This window comes from Hyposmocoma kahamanoa, unplaced genomic scaffold, assembly GCF_003589595.1.
Source record: "Hyposmocoma kahamanoa isolate Upper Pololo Valley unplaced genomic scaffold, ASM358959v1 97, whole genome shotgun sequence".
NCBI classification, from domain to species: Eukaryota; Metazoa; Arthropoda; class Insecta; order Lepidoptera; family Cosmopterigidae; genus Hyposmocoma; species Hyposmocoma kahamanoa.
Window position 1 is genome coordinate 2488163 of NW_020655294.1, and position 16919 is coordinate 2505081.

At 37.2% G+C, this 16919-nt stretch overlaps 1 protein-coding gene across 2 annotated transcripts in view; it reads right to left on the reverse strand.

Moving 5' to 3' along the window:
- LOC113238609 overlaps positions 1-16919 on the reverse strand; it is a 44190-nt gene that overhangs the window by 15280 nt on the left and 11991 nt on the right. The window contains exons 2-3 of one of the 2 annotated variants that reach the window (XM_026475437.1): positions 12685-12771; positions 8140-8462 (exon numbers count right to left, since the gene is read on the reverse strand). In XM_026475437.1, the coding sequence (XP_026331222.1) occupies positions 8140-8462; positions 12685-12771 (410 nt within the window). The remainder of the gene's footprint in view (positions 1-8139; positions 8463-12684; positions 12772-16919) is intronic. The other variant, XM_026475438.1, reaches the window with a different exon arrangement.

Below are 16919 nucleotides of genomic sequence, written 5' to 3' on the forward strand. Positions count from 1 at the left end.
TAATTTTTGTTATAGTTAGTACGGTGGGGGGTAGGCACCGAGGCCGTCCAATAAATTCTATTTGAAATGAAAAAATAAATACCTTTGTTTCATACGTTATTTTGACAGCTCATGAAAGAAGATACTTTTAAAATTGTGGCACTTTATCAACAATTTGACTTTTCCATGTTGCCCTTACCTCAAACCTACCTACTAGCAGTAGAGCTCCTTGTGAAAGAGTCCGTCCAGGGAAGTACTGCCATCTTACCTATTTCTGCCGCCAAGCAGTAATGTCAGCATTACTGTGTTCCGGTTTTGAACGGTGCTGGTGAAATTACAGGCACATGGGACTTGTCAAATTATGCCTCAGGGTGACGTGCGCAGTGGCAGTACCCCTCAGATCTTTGCGATTTAAAGCTCTGGGTGGCACTGCAACTGTTATGGACAGGCGTGTAGGTTATCATTAGGTGCATGAATTGTTCGTCCCGTCACTTGATATTATAAAAAAAAATTAAAAAAGAACCTGCTAATCGTGGCCCGATGGTGGTTGTGGACAATGTCAGGTAAAAAAAAGGTTTACCAAACATTTCAGTCGACTGACAGATGTTATAGAGAGCAAAATTCAATGTCGGAATCTTGGTTAAAAGATTCCACGGCCACGGCCTTCGCATTGAATTCCGAATGAACTGCTCTAATTGTTACACAGATTTATGGTTACGATCATGTGTCATACATTGTGTGACAACAACTACTAAACACAATTGTTTTGGTCTAGTGATGGAAATGTTTAGCAAGCTTCGTATGCCTCGGAAAAAAAAGCAAAATTAGGAAGGGCAACAAGGATCTTATTATAGAAACGTCTATACGGAGTTACTTGTGAAAATCTAAAAACGCCACAGGACTATTACAACATCACAAACAATAACTTTTGTTTTTTTTACGAAATATAATAAATTTACCAAAAAAAAAACTTTCATGTTTTTATTGTACTATCTGAAACAAGACAAGATAGATTTGAGCGTCCTCCCCGACGAACCTCATCCGTGCTTCTTCGTCTTGCACAGAGTTATCACCGTTTTGTATGAAATTAAAATCTGATGAATTATAAAAGTTTGTAAGGTTTATATTATAAGATATCCAAAAATTTTAATTTGTTAAGGGACAACACTAGGTCAGAAAAAAAAATAGATCTAGGTGTTTCATTTTTCCTTACAAATTTATAAATATATAATTGTAATTGTAATATATAAATTATAAATATTTATAATTTACATAATTTGATAAAAAATAAGTGCGCATTGACCTCCATCTCATCTGATGGAAAGTAACGATGAGGTCGACGATGGAGCATGCTTATCTAAATATTGTCTACTCACTCTCGCCTTGAAAAGGCCCAAGTTATAACGTTCAGGGAATAAGTCTGGAGGCAGGATAATGAGAATGATAGTTACCCCAGCCTATGTCTAGTGAAGTTTAGTCCATCGATGATGGAAAGGTAAAGGCGGAATTAATTCGTGCCATCGCACACTTTTCGTGGTAATTTAATATGCTAGCCACACATACCAATTACCAGGTCTCAAACCAGGGAACTGCACAATTAGAGCCAGAGCAACGAAATTAACACCAGACCGGAATTTAGAAAAGCTCGTTTCACAAATTGATCCTACCGAGAATCGAATCCGGGATCTCCTTGTCTAGCGCCCAGAGTGCTAATGACTGAGCGAACAAGGTCGTCACTATATGTTCATCAAATTAAATCTGACTGAATAGACAACAATCGAGTGAGCCACACAGCTTCGTTTTGCAGTAAAATAATTTCTCTATTTTGCATCTATTCATCATCAACCCACTGCTGAGAGCGTGGTAGACTATGGGCCTATACCCTGGCCCGATGCGGGTTGGAGACATCACACGTGTTCGATAGCTTTTGAATCTTCTTCAACGTGCCATATTCATATCACTTTATTTTCCTTCACAACTAACGAGAAGTGTTGTTGCTAAGAATTCACAAACATCTTAACTCAGAAATTAAACTCACTCAAACCATCGACATCTTACAGTCTTGGTAGCCCAATTATTATTTGATTTTAATTCGGATCTTAATCGTGTATAAAAATATATTTTTATTACTTCGATGTTTCGGACGCATTGCAAAATCCATGGTCTCGAAGGGACTGAAGAGGACGAGCTCGTACGGCTAGTAGATGTTAACACCCACCTCTTCAGTCCCTTCGAGACCACGGACGTTGCAATATCTCCGATACGTTGAGGTAATTAAAATTATGTTTTAATACACGATTAAGTCCCGAACTCAAAATCAAATAATGTATGAAAATCGTGAAAATTTCAGTTTAAAGTGCGGGGTAACATGTTGGCCCGTAAGTTACTACTAAACCTGCAGTCTATAGGTCAACTACACACAGAAAGCTCTCAGCTCTCTAAAAGTCGTGTATAATTGTATATTCAGGATGCTGTTGTGGCTGCCGCGATTATGTAGCGCGTCAAGAATGTACACCGATGCTCACGCTGTAGCACCGAGTTACCCTCTAGGCGACAGCTGAAAAACAGTGCGTTGCTTTTGGGCAACACCTGCTATGGCGTGTTTGGCTTGCTGCAGCACTCACGACTTGCTATTCTTCAATTAGCAGATATAAGTTGTTTATTACGTATATTTATTTGAGTTCCATCCTTTTTGTTATTTTGGTATACTTATTATTTTCTATTGTTGTGTGTGCTTGTGGAAAGTTAATAAACGTGTTCTACCTACCTACCTATCTATCTAATGGTTTGACCTACGCTTCTCAAGAAGTGTCGTGGGTTCGAATTAGCGCTTGCAACTTTGTCTTTTTCGGGAGTTATGTGCGAAATGTAATAAGGCAAACATCGTGAGGAAACCTGTATACATCTACAAAGTAATTTAATGATGTGTGTAAAGCTCCCAAAAGCATCGGACCCGTGTGAGAATTAGCCTTTCAACTGTGACAGTGGACCACCACCGCTCTTGTATAAATGCAATAAAGAATTGAATTGAATAAAGATTAATAACAGGCGGAGGTCCACTATCTCTAGCTGCCACAGTCCGAGACAGATGTGGTAGTACATACGTAAACAAAAGTCACAATCAGATGACTAACTGTCTAATAATTACTCTGTGCTCCTGTACTATAGCCCTGCTTCTGTAGCCCTAATTGAACAGAATTAGTACACGTACTTGTACTTAAAGGTAATTGAATTTCTTCTTAATAAGATGACTAACTGCATAATCATGTCCTGTGCAGCGGTTTGTTTTCCTAGGGTTGTGAATTGTGAACCTTTTCCGATGTGCAGGTTGTCATTACAAGTTTTTCTTTACCGTCAGCAAGGTGTATTGCCACTAAACAATCACAAATGTCTGCTACTTACAAATTTGAATAGCAGTAGAGCACCTTGTTTCGTCCAGAAAAGCACTGCCCTTAGCGGCTATGGAAACGGGATCCTGATGCTCACCCAAACCGCCGTAGAAGAGTCATAAGCCATAACAAGGACCTCTCGGGCGGTGGACGAAGAGAGATCCCGGGTTGATGCACACTTGATGTGTTCCAGGGGCGACACATTGCGGAGTTTAGGACTGTAACACCTTGCTCCTCCATCTGAACATCGGAGGGCTGGAAAGATTGTCGACCACTGAGGGGTCACGAAACGCTATAGCGATGTCGCGATCCGTCACGCACCGGCAGGAAGTGGAACACCCCGATGGCTTATTGCGGTCGGGCTGCTCCCCTTCAGCCAGGCCCACAAAATTTCGGCCCTGGCCCCGTGCTCTCGTTCTCTGTCCGACAAATAAGTATGACGAATGATGAGAATGAAGCTACATACTTGACATTGCTTTTTAATTTGGTCGACTATTACTAAATTGACAGTAATTGTTTCAGTGATAGAATCACCCAGAAGAGGAAAGGGAAGCAATCACCACCTTACCTATTTCTGCAGCCATGCAGTACATGAAGCAGTAATTGCTTCATGTACTGCACATGAGACTTGTTAAGTTATGTTTCAGGGCTTTTGTGATTTAAACCTCTTTGTCACACTGCAACTGTTATGGCCAGGTATGTTGCTTTTTTTATATTAAGTAGGCAGCAAACAAGCATAAGGCCCGCATGATGGAAAGCACCGTCGTCTATGAACGCCTGCACCACCACAGGCGTTACGAGCGCATTGCAAACCCTTCTCAAAACCCCTTTTGAAGGACTCCATGCTGTATTCCTGCTGGTACGTAGGAGGAAGATCCTCTCACTCCGTACAGTATGAGTTCGACTCGGTTTCAGAGTGTAAGGATGGACTCCCTGCCGGTGGCGAGCGGTGCGATGGTAAAATGTTGCTGTTGGCATTATGTCAACCCTGATCCCTCCCACTAGAGCACTCGAGAAGGCCACCGTGGGGTTTTAGCCGGTAGAAATCCAGCATAACCTCTCCACTGCCCCCGCGGCGGAGAGGTTTCCTAGGAGGATTTCCTTACGAAAAAAAAGGCATCATGTCAAACACTTCTTCAGAACATTGGCCATTGTACAGGGTATAGAACAGACGTAGGTAGGCAAAGTATCTCCTCGTGGTTCAATATCGTCTGTAAGCACAGGATCGTCAACAATTCTCATAATACGTGTTTGAACCATGTCAAAGGGCCCAAGCTGGGATCCGGCAGCTCCCGCCCAAAGATGGCAGCAGTATTCCATGTGGGGACGGACTTGTCAAAGTCAAAGTCAAAGAATCATTTACTCTATAGGAAAAATAAATTTACACTTGAAAACACATTTAAGCTACTGCTCGTTCACTACGCTAACTTCCCTGAGAAGAACAAACAAGAAACTCTAAGGATTGCTCTTTTCAAATAAACTTAAATGCTATGGAATACACTTAATCTAATTTGTGTGGATTCTGGAGCCGTGTCGTCTTTCCATACATCTTTATCTAACACGTAGTCTTCAATTTTGTAATATGACTTTTCAATCAAAATATTTTTAACGTAGTTTTTAAACTTAGGCAATGATAATCTTAGTATATGCTCCGGAATCTTATTGTAAAAAGTTGTGACTTATAAAGCTCACCACAAGGCCGCACTTGTTCATCCCGTCACATGGTATAAAAAAAAATTTAAGCCATAGGTACATGCCACAAGTATTCGAATCGTCGATCATATGATTGAGAAGCAATCGTTCTACATTACCACCACAGTATCTATGTACCTATTTAGGTATACAAAACAGTAAAGAACTAGGTCAATTAACGAAACCATTACAAATGGAACTAATCTACTTCCTTAACGACTTAATCGTGAAATACAAAATATAAATATACAAAAGGTATATAATCTATTTGTTAAACGTCACTTATGAAAACGTATTAAGGATCCGATTATATCGTCCTTGTCTTCACGTACTGCGTATCTGACATGTTTGTCGAAAGTAAGATGTACGATTTTAATAACAAGTAAATATTTTCCATTAAGAGAAGTCAGCGGCGGCAAAGCGTGAAAAACTGTTTTGCTAGATCAAATGGTTTAGGTATTTACTATAAAATAGCCGTCTTACAAAGTATATACGTGTGATACACTTAAGGATATCTTATCATATAAAATCCTGAAAACAGACTAAACAAAGTCTACAATGAATTATTTATGAATAAAATATATAGCTTTGTACATAATTTTTATACGTAAATTTCTCTTTAGGTACTGCAGGGAACCTTCTAAATTTTGATTTTTAACTGTAATTTAATTAAAATTTTTATTGAATTGATTTTCAATTATTTTTATGTGAAATTACTGCACTCGTTTGTTATAATTATTAAACAAAGATCGAACACTCTGAAAAAAAATCCTTCTATCCGGCCGGATTTGAACGGGACTGGTAGCTGTACAGGTATCTAATTGGGTGACGAAATAGGACGCAAGCACATAGAAAAATTTGTAAGGTCCGCTGGTTCGTTCCGTTGCATAGCTGGTATAGCGTCTGGCACGGTATGTTAGAAGACGTCGGTTCAAATCCGGCCGTATCGAAGGAATTTTGTTCGATTTTTGTATTAATAATTGTAATTTTATTAGTTACTAAATTTACATTTGTTATGCAATTTGCAAATTGTCCAGCGGCTTAACGGTACGCAACACCGCCCACTGCCGCGTCAGTCGCCATCAGGCGCTTATCGACGTTGGAATTGGGTTAAATTTTCTCCGTCCGTTCTTACTTTTTTCATATTAATTTACAGCGCGCGGATTGCGGGAAAAGAAAGGCCGACTTCCCATATTTCAACTAAAATCTAGGTTCGCGTTGAAATACCTCGTCTTAATAGTTGTGTGTCATCCTTTTTATTTATGAATATATAATAATAAATTTTTTACAAAAAAAAACCGACCACAAACGTTCGTGGTTCGTGGTTCGTCATTACATCTAAGTTGCCAAGTTTTATTCATATCGGTTGCCGGAAAGTGCGCGAAACTGGATGCATCCCCTAGTTTGCCACCCTTAGAGGTGGAATATTTTCTTTAAATTTAATAATATTGAGGTACTCTCTTTCCAACAAAAGAAAGGATCACAAATGCGGCGTACAAAACAAAAAAGCGTAAAAAAACGAATTATCGTGTAACATATATAAAAAAATGCATTCGAATTGAGAACCTCCTCCTTTTTTTGAAGTCAGTTAAAAAAGCAAACACGAGCCGTAGTATAATAAGAATGTAGGACCTTTTGTAGAAAGTCTTCTTTCATTATCAAGTTGCAAATTTTTTTATATTTAGCATCACAAGTTTCCATAACCGCTTTCTATCAGGTGGACCGAATGACTCTTTGCTATCAAATCAAGTGACTGTTTAATATCTGCTATTTTTTGCTCCAAGTATCTATAGTACGGTATGTCAAGTATTCCTAAAACATAGATAACGTAAATGGGTTTCGAATTAGGGCAATTATCATTTTGCACGTTACCTATTGCTTTTAAATTATTTCCGTAACTTATTGACACAGTGAACTCGGTTCGAATGTCGAATGAACGAACGGTTTAAAATAGACACTTACTTAACCCACATATAATAGACAGCTAAGTAGGCACCTATAAATGTCTTATTTAACATTGTAATAGATAACGAGGTGTGTTTAAAGTTGGTACTGAACCTTATTTTGTTAGTTTAGCAAAGTACTTATTTTTTTATCTTTACGTTTGTCATTTGTTGCAAAAAATATTTACGTCATAAGATAGAATATGGCGCTCTAAATGTGATATATCACGATAAAAAACTTAAACTCAGGAACCCGAATTTTGTTATTAAAGGTCGGAAAGCCTCTAACAAAACATGCTTGGTTTAAAGTGTTTATTATCTTGAAAAAGAACGCCGACTGTAAAAATACCACCCAAAACAGTTCCTATGTATAATGTTAATAAGTACCTAAATAAAAACGATTTTGTTTGAACATTTAGGGCAAGTTACACGAATATCTAAATCAATATTGCTTGTACATTGGAAATGGAACTACTTTTTCACCTACGAGTAAATCACGTATATTAGTTTTATCAAAAAAACATTTTGTCAAGCGTCGCCGTGTGTTATTTGATATATAGCTGTAAAACTAAAAATCCGATCGTTTCACATACAACATATTTTCCTAAAATCTCATCGGCAATCTTCGTCTTTTCGGCGGTCGTCGGATTTCCATCAGTTGCCTTTGTATTTGGTGCAAACCGGACGCTTCCAATCGACTTGAAAGTATATAGAGTAACGCAGTTTAGATATAAATCAGGTGAGCCACGTGAAGGGAGGTGGTCATTGTCGCCCATGGACATCGGCAACCTTCGAAAGCCCTGTTGACTCACTGAACGTTGAACAACCAGACACAATGCTAGGCATCAAGAATGTGGGGATGAGCTCTATTCCTTTGGCGGGGGGCACATTGTTCTCTGAGCACTTCCAATTCTAAAGACGATAAACCCAACGTAGACTAAGGGATTCCAAACCGTCTGTGAGTTTGGGGTCATCGACAGCACGAGCAGCCCGACGTTGAATGGTGTCAAGTGAATCAAGCTGGTATATGGGAGCTCCAGCTCAGAGATGCGAGACTAGGAACTTATGTTATATACATTTCTTAAAATAAGGTTTTTCGTATTAGTATGGAAAATGAGCAAAAAAATCAGTCTTACCATTAAAATCTTTGTCAATACTCTCGTCCATCCGCTTTTTAAACTCATTCAAATGTAATTTCAGGTCTCCTTCTTGCGGTACACCGCCGTTCCGTACGGCAAAATTACTTTTGCCATTCGACAAAAGCGCTGGGAACAATCCAGGGTCGTAAAGAATCGACATCTTGTCTCCGGGAAAAGTGTCCTGAGTGTTTTGAATGATGCCGTATTTTTTAAATAAATCATCAAATAGTATCTTCTTTGATTTACATTGTTTAGTTGGAACGTTCCAATAGACCTTTAGCGGCGCTCGGGGTGGCTTCTCAACTAGGTAGTAGGAGTTGCTGAAATAGAGAAAAAATTGTTAGATATCCTTCGGCTGACAAGTTATCGTAAATAGTTTCAGTTGAGTATTCCATAAATTAAATTGTACTACGTGTTAATCTTGTTCTATGAAAGAGTTACATTCGTATATAAAACCATAGACATGCTACAATTAGTGGAGAATGTTCGCAGATACGACAAAAATGTCAGATACGGCAGTTAGTTCTAGCAGAGAGTTACGATGCGTGTCTTTTGACATAAATATTTTGTGTGTATTGTTAGCGCAGTGCTTAATTTATGACAGTCAGGTTTTTGTCACTAGAGATCAATTAAGTTGTCCATAACATGGTAATAAAAATAAATTTCACTACGGACGCCGTTATTTATAGCTAAGGTTTTAAGTTAATACATAATATAAAATAAATATAGATATGTAAATATAAGATACAAGATTTAAAAAAAAGAAACTTAGGACTATGACATAATTAACATTATAAATCTAATATCCAATAGTCATATAAATTAAATACGAGTATATTTAAATCCTGTTTTACGCATAAAATTGTAAGTATACGCAACAAAACAAACCGTGGTAGCCTCTTAAGCAGAGGCTCGACTCCGGGCTCGCACCTCTGAGGTTCACGGAATTTACGTGGCATTCTTAATTTGAAATTTTCCAGGAGCTTTTCTGTGAAGGAAAAAATCTAGACGAAACCTGCACGTCGAAGAAGGTTCACAGCACTCGGAAAACGTGTGAAGTCTAGTAAGAAGTATTTATTTATTATAAGACTCTTGCGGACTTACAGGGCAACCCAAGCGTCCAGCAAGATAAATAAGTTTGATGCAATAATGACATCTTAAATATTACAAAACAATAACAACACAATAAAATGAGGCACATAAATTGGAAAGATATGATACAAGATTACCTAGTTTTATAATAATTTAAATTTACATAGCGTGCTATTGCAGCTGTGAGTTGAGACAAATTGTCCGCGAACACATCAGCAATCTGGTTGTGCGCTAGAAACTCATTCAGTATGATAATTGCCCTGGTGGTTGGCGCATTGTAACCCTGTAGAGTGCGCGCTCCGGGGACAGCAAAAAGGTACGGCCCACCGAGCTTATAAATCGATCAGGCACAAATAGATCCAGGAGGGTTATCTATTTTATGGCGTATGAGTAGGCAGTAGTGGGGAAGGAGCTTCCGTCTCAGTTCAAGCGACTCAAGCCCGTCCATCGCAAAAATAAACAGTGAGGGGTAAAGAAATGGATAATAGCCGTAATGCCTTTAGTAGAGATACCGAGTAAATTTGCGCTGTACTCTTTCAATCATTAAGGCGTATTGTGTTTCTCGAGGATTCCACGCTTGTATCGAATATATGCATTGTAAAGTAACATAGCTATTTTCGGGCCGCGGAATTGAGTCGCTGCGCTGTCCTTATAATAAACCCTAGCACCCTGTCTGTTGTTTTGCAAATTTTTATTATGCCACCATGCATATTCAAATGGGTATCGAATGTTAGCCCTAGGTCTCGTATTGTCGCACGTCGCCGATAAGTGAAATCGTGTAGATTAGTTTTTTATTATTATATTGTATGTATGTTAGTTTTAAGATATGTATACATGGGTCTTTTTGTTACCTGATATAAATAAAGAAAAAAAAAATGAAATTGTACTGACACGGATAAGCGGAACATCGGACCGATGGGCCAGAGTGGCGGACTATGGCATAAACGTTCGCCTGAGACGAGATCCGTGCTCGGCAGTGGGACGTATAAATAGGTTGATGATGATTATAAATAATTTATTCATTACAACAGTAATACAAGTATCAAAGGTGATATAATAAATAAAAATTATGAGTTGTACACACGCCGCTACATTAGCTACACATTGGTGTATCTTGTTCCGTTGCACTTGAGGCGATTTTCGAACAAAAATTTGTAGTCTGGTGTGCCGTTGTCCGTACACAAACTGACAAAAATAAGTGGACAGACCATCAATCAGTTCCCAAACTAGGGCAACCCTGTATTTTGGGAGCTGATGGCAATCCTCCGCCAGTAATGGAGACGTGTATAGAATAGTATAAATGTAACGTAAGTATAGGTACCTATGTAGTTGGGGCTGTTTTACGGTGGTAATCTTTATTTATTCTGCTTTATGCAAACACTGCACATACAAATACTAACACTAAGTAAGTTAAGGGGAAAAAGTATAATATCATTGGGGAGAACTATCATACAGGATAATAATATTACATTTTTTGACGATGACGAATGACGACACAACATATTCGTATGTATTAATACCCATGTGTAAATTATTTAAAGAGAAAAACGTTAAACTGTTCAAAAGGACGTAACTAGACAAAAAACATCATGGTGGGAACATTATGCTAATGTTCGATTGTTATTTATCAGTGGTAAACTAAACAACTGTAGAACACGCATAAACCGAGGACTTACTCTAAAATGTAAATGTTTCGCTCTGAATATATATAAAGAACATTATTTTACTAATTATTTTTTATAATTATTAATACAAAGATCGAACACTCAGAAAAAACACTCAGAAAAAATTCCTTCGATCCGGTCGGATTCGAACCGACGTCTTCTTGCACACCGTGCCAGACGTTATACCAACTAAGCCACGGAACGAACCAACGGACCTCACGAATTTTTCTATGTGCTTGCGTCGTGTCTTTGTACTTGGTCTTTCAACGACTTTTTAGTCGTAACGCCATCTATGAGAAATCTATGACAGATTTATCACCCAGTTAGTACCTTTACAGCTACCAGTTCTGGCGAGAGATGTCGCTATACACTGTATTAATTAAATTTTTATTGAATTGATATTCAATTATTTTTTGTGAAATTACTCCACTAGTTGTTATAATTATTAAAACAAAGATCGAACACTCAGAAAAAACACATTCCGTGGCTTAGTTGGTATAGCGTCTGGCACGGTATGCAAGACGTCGGTTTGAATCCGACCGGATCGAAGGATTTTTTTTCTGAGTGTTTTTTCTGAGTGTTCGATCTTTGTATTAATAATTATAACAAACTAGTGGAGTAATTTCACAAAAAATAATTGAATATCAATTCAATAAAAAATTAATTATATAATTTAAAATTTATTTTTTTATATATAAAAATAAGAACGCATTTGACCTCTATCTTACCTGATGAAAGTGAAGAAAGTCAGAATAAACATGAGAAAAAAAAATATTTTTATATTAACTAACATACTATATGTAACAAAAATGAGAATCTGAAAACATTTCAATGAAACGCCAAACTCGTACAAGGTCACAGTGAGTAATTGAATGATGTATGAATGTATGTATGATGTAATGTAAGGTCAACAAACTGGGCAATTTTTTTTGTAGACGGACGCAAAAACGTGCTGATGCCAGTGTCAAGGAAACAAAGGCGCGATTTTGTTTGTATGGTATTGTAGCTATGAAATAGATGCGCAAAATCGTAAATGGTGAAATGAGGTTAAAAAGGAAGCTATTCCTTTTTGTAAAGTAGAGTTAGGACATTTTTTCGTTTATTGCTCTATGAGACGACCTGGTATAGTGGTTTGCGCGTCACTTTACATGGTGTCGCCATTTCTGAGGTCTCGGGTTCGATTCTTGGCCGAGTCAATATAGAAACTAACTTTTCTGTATTGTCTCCGGTTCGGGTGTTTGTGGTATCATCGTTGTTTCCGATTTTCATAACATAAGCACTTTGGTAACTTACTATGGAATCAGAGCAACGTATTTAATACATGTATACTTTAAAATTGCCATTTTATAGAAAATAGTTACCGATTTTATTCAAGAACGTTCATTAAAAAAATGGCATCACTGGCAGCTGCGATGGAAAGGGGCTTTTCTTGTTGGTATTGACGGGTAAAAGAACTAGCAAGAAGGCTAATTTTGATGATAAATGTTTTATTTATTTTGTATATTTATTTTTATTTTTTATTTTATTTATTTACTTACTTACAGTTAATACAAAAAGTTATTTTTATGTATAAAAAAGCAATTTTTGATGAACTATGCTATAAATTACGAATTATTCGTTAGTTACGACGAAATGACATTTACGACATTTAGTGCAATGTAACGAAGTAAGATGATACACCTGAGTTAGTTTATCCATATAATGATCCACCATTTAAAATACGACCGAATAAAACTTATCAAATAAACCACCACCAACATAGATGATCTGTAATAATTATACTTGCAGATATTCAAACAGGGAGGTTAAAAATCCATCAGCGGCAGTCGTCAGTTTAAATGGGAGCCTGGGTGTAAGGGATATCTTTGGTGACCTGAATGTAGGAGAAAGAAACACCATTAATGAATCAAAGGAAATAATTCAGAACTTAGTCTGTTGTGCTGCATTCTGGCGCAAGAACTTTTATTAATAAATCTCTGTGATTGGTTTATTTTGAATTTTCTACGCGTGATGTTAAAGCCATGTAATTGATCAATTTGTATTTCACGTGCGATTAAAGCTACGTGATTGGTTAGATATTTCTTGATGCATTCTTGAAAAGTCATCACTAATAACAAACTATGTAAACAGGTAAAATAAAAACTTATATAGCCCAGTGTTCATAATCACGAGAATTAAAAATACCTATTAGACCTGTACGCCTTCTTAAATAACCTAACCCCAGTACAGAGTACTAAAAAAAGGAACTCAAAAGTCATTCATCCCCTATTTTACCACCCTTAGAAGTCGAATATTTTCTTCAAATTTAAATGAGACCACTTCTGAGGTGCCCTCTTTCCAACAAAAAAAGAATCATCAAAATCGATTCACAAATGGCGGAGTTATCGCGTAACATACATACAAAAAAAACAGTAGAATTAAGAACCTCCTCCTTTTGTTGACGTCGGTTAAAAAAATAATTTTATTAATGTGCCTGGAAAAACAATACCATTTTCTTACAGCAATTGTCCTAACATGTCAAATATTACTTTTAATATAAATTTTTTTTTTTACTTTTGCTATTATACATCTTCCTCTCTTTAGTATTTTTTATTTCCTCACATAGTTTGAGAAAAATTCTATACATGCCTCGGTGGGAACAGATATTGCTTGACTCGTATTAATACATTAATAACTCTACTCGTCCAGCAATCCCTTATTCCCGGCCTTTGCAATAATGTACTTAATACCTTAGAGTGAAAAGTTTTGTTATTACACCGAAATAGGGTTTTATTTTCTTACAACTTTCATGGCATATTCGAGCCGAGGGGGATGTCTAGAAAACATCTTTAACAGCGAACATCTTGAGACTGGAAAGTTTAGCGTACAGTGAACAGAACGCTGGGTTTTATACTTATGATTTTAGACTTATGACTGTTCCATCGTAAGTGACGTGCAAGGGAATTTAAATCTTAAGTGTAAATTGTGACGTGTCATTCCCCTTTAGTTCAGTCGTTGTATAGAAGATGCTTGAAAAGTAATTTTAAAATTTAAATTTCTTTTTTTTTTGGGTAAATAATGACTGACTTCACACTGTACTTCAGAACTAGAGATGCGAAATAAGCAATTAAAAGATCTTGGACGTATTATGGACATAGCAATGTATTATTAGGTTCAACTATGAACACAAAATCCTAACAATAGCGATCGTGTGACGCCTGCGCTATGCAATTATGGCGCCATCATGATGCACCGTGTACAGGATGCCTAATTGATGTTGTGATTATAATATCATCTGAGGCATGTTTATAACTCAAGGTCCATTAATGCCCGATTTGAGGATGGTGTCCATAACAGTTGCAGTGACACTAGAGCTTTAAATCACAAAAATCATAAAGATCTGAGAGGCTTTAACTAGGACTTCTACAAAGGGCTAAATACTTCTCTGAACTAAGTCTTTCCCAATGGAGTTCTTCTGCTACTAAATAGTAATCCTGCGTATGGCCCATGGTGAGTGACCAGGCTATCAGAGCTTTTTAACTGCCTCCATGACCCAAAAGTTACTTTGCTGGTCTGCCACGCAGAGGTTCGGGGTTTCATTCGCGGGCCGGAAGAGATATTTGTATGGCCTACATTTACTTCTTTTGAGTTTGGATGTAATTTCTGGATGTCTATGTGTGGGTCCATGGCACCTGGATACAGGGTTTCCCCTTAATGCTGTGAGTTTGGACGTTATTAAACTTCCCTGTTTTTACATCGGAAATAATTACAAAAAAACATAGTCACTGCGATCGCAGTTTAACTACCATATCTAAGTTTACATTGAATCTTGTTCAAATACTTTACGGAATGTGCGTAAAAATTAAAAGTTTATTATTACCATGACACAAGGAATTAAAACAAAAACAAACGTGACCTTGCGCGCGCACGTTCGTATTACGCCCACATACAACTTCTTTAGTTTTATTGTAGTTTGCTTATGTATATTATGCCTTGTATGGCAACTGGTAAATTAGTTCCCCCTTGTGTAAAGTAAATATGTGTAGGCGACAAATTAATAAATCTCAAGAATGAGGCTCCATTTACATTGCTGCAGAATGGAATGGAAGCAAATGTTTGTACACAATTTTTAATTTTTTTTTATTATTTTGCACTCACTCATAGCCCCGTACTCGAAAGTCCTGTATCGCGGGTGTCATGTACCCACACATAGGCAACCACAAATACCATCCAATCTTACGAGCGAAATAAATGTGGGCCTTACAAATAATTCCCCCGGCTCGGGAATCGAACCTGGGATTTCTACGTGGTAGACCAGCATGTTAACCGTTCGGCCACAGAGGTAGTCAATTCAATTGTTCATAGCATTATTAACTCTGTCAGTTTCGTAACGTACAATCTACAGTCAGTCTATTTTGAAAATGCAGTTGAATTTAATTGAATGAAAAAAAATTTAACTGCTAGTTTTCATAAAATTTTAAATAGTCTTGTTGTTGTTGTTGTCGACTGTTTTATCGATAAATTGTGAATTTTGTCAATAACGTCTCAATTGTAAATGTTCCGACGTTATAACGATTACTAATTGCGTTATTGCCTTCTTCATTCTTATTTTCACAATTAATATCGAATAAATTTTTATTCATGTACCTTTCAAAAAGAATATTGAATTAAAATGAGAAACTTTAAAATATGTCTCCTCTTTGTATTTTAAACAGACTCAGTTCTAAATACAGTCTAATTACGTATGAACTTATAAAAATTGACAATTTAAATAAATTAAATTTTTATTGAATTGATATTCAATTATTTTTTGTGAAATTACTCCACTAGTTTGTTATAATTATTAATACAAAGATCGAACACTCAGAAAAAAATTTAAATAAACCTATACTCGGCAGTTGGACGAATAATGGGCCGGTTATGATTCAAATGAAACAAATTAGGATATATATCACTAAGCGTGACCACCATTCAGTCTATAGTCGATAGAATATTTATCAACTGCAACCACTAGCTGATTACAAGCGGCCAACACTTTTGCTCAATAAACTGTCATTTTACTCCATCTTAAAAAAGACAGACTGTAGATAAGCCAAAAAAAGAGGTCACGCACCTTCCGGAAAATTCTCGAGCATTCTCGCGAATTCCGGGAGTGAACATAATGTATCTAGTTTGTACATTACACAATTGAGACAAAGTTCATTATGCTATGTATAATTTCATTACAACATTCCATTCCACAGCAATGTAAATTGAGACTCAGAAAACATGGTGCGTGGTACCGATATGTATACAATGCATCTTTTTTTTGTATTCTTTGTATAAATTATTCCGTGGCATTGATAGAGTTTTGACGATCTCGGTGGCCCCGCCGTTAGCACTACGGGCGCTAGATTAGTTTGTTGTGAATTCGATTTCCGGGTGGACTGGTTTGCGAAACGATCTTTTCTGAATACATTTATAGGTTTCAGAGAAATGTTTTGGTACTTGTAGTACAAGGGATTTTCAAGACCAGGTAATTCGAGGAGTTGCCAGGCTTATTATTATCTATACCTATATACTGAGTTCGTTATGTAACGTGAGCATTATTGTGTTTCGATTTGGAAGGGTAAGAGTGTTGGTGGGATTTAAAGCTCTGAGTGGCACTGCAACTGTCATGGACACGCGTGTCGCTTACCACCACGTCCACGACTTGTTCGTCCCGCCACTTAAACAAAAGTCTATCATGAATTTCAGAGCCTTTCATGGCCTTAAAGATACATTTTGAACTTTTAATCGTAGCAGGCGGTATTCTCCGGCAATGGCACAGTCGGTCGGGATCAAAGACTCAGGTTTACGAACCGGCGAATACGTTCCATATCAAGTAGCACCGTCTTTGTTCACATGTGCTGGATATGTGAAGTCACAAAAATGCAAGGGCCTCAAGTTATGAGCGAGCTTGCCTGGAATTTATCTTACGAACAATTGGAATTATTTTAGTGTGGCCGCACCTCACATCTGAGTGATCTCATGCGCCAGATCTATAAAAACGCTATCAAATAA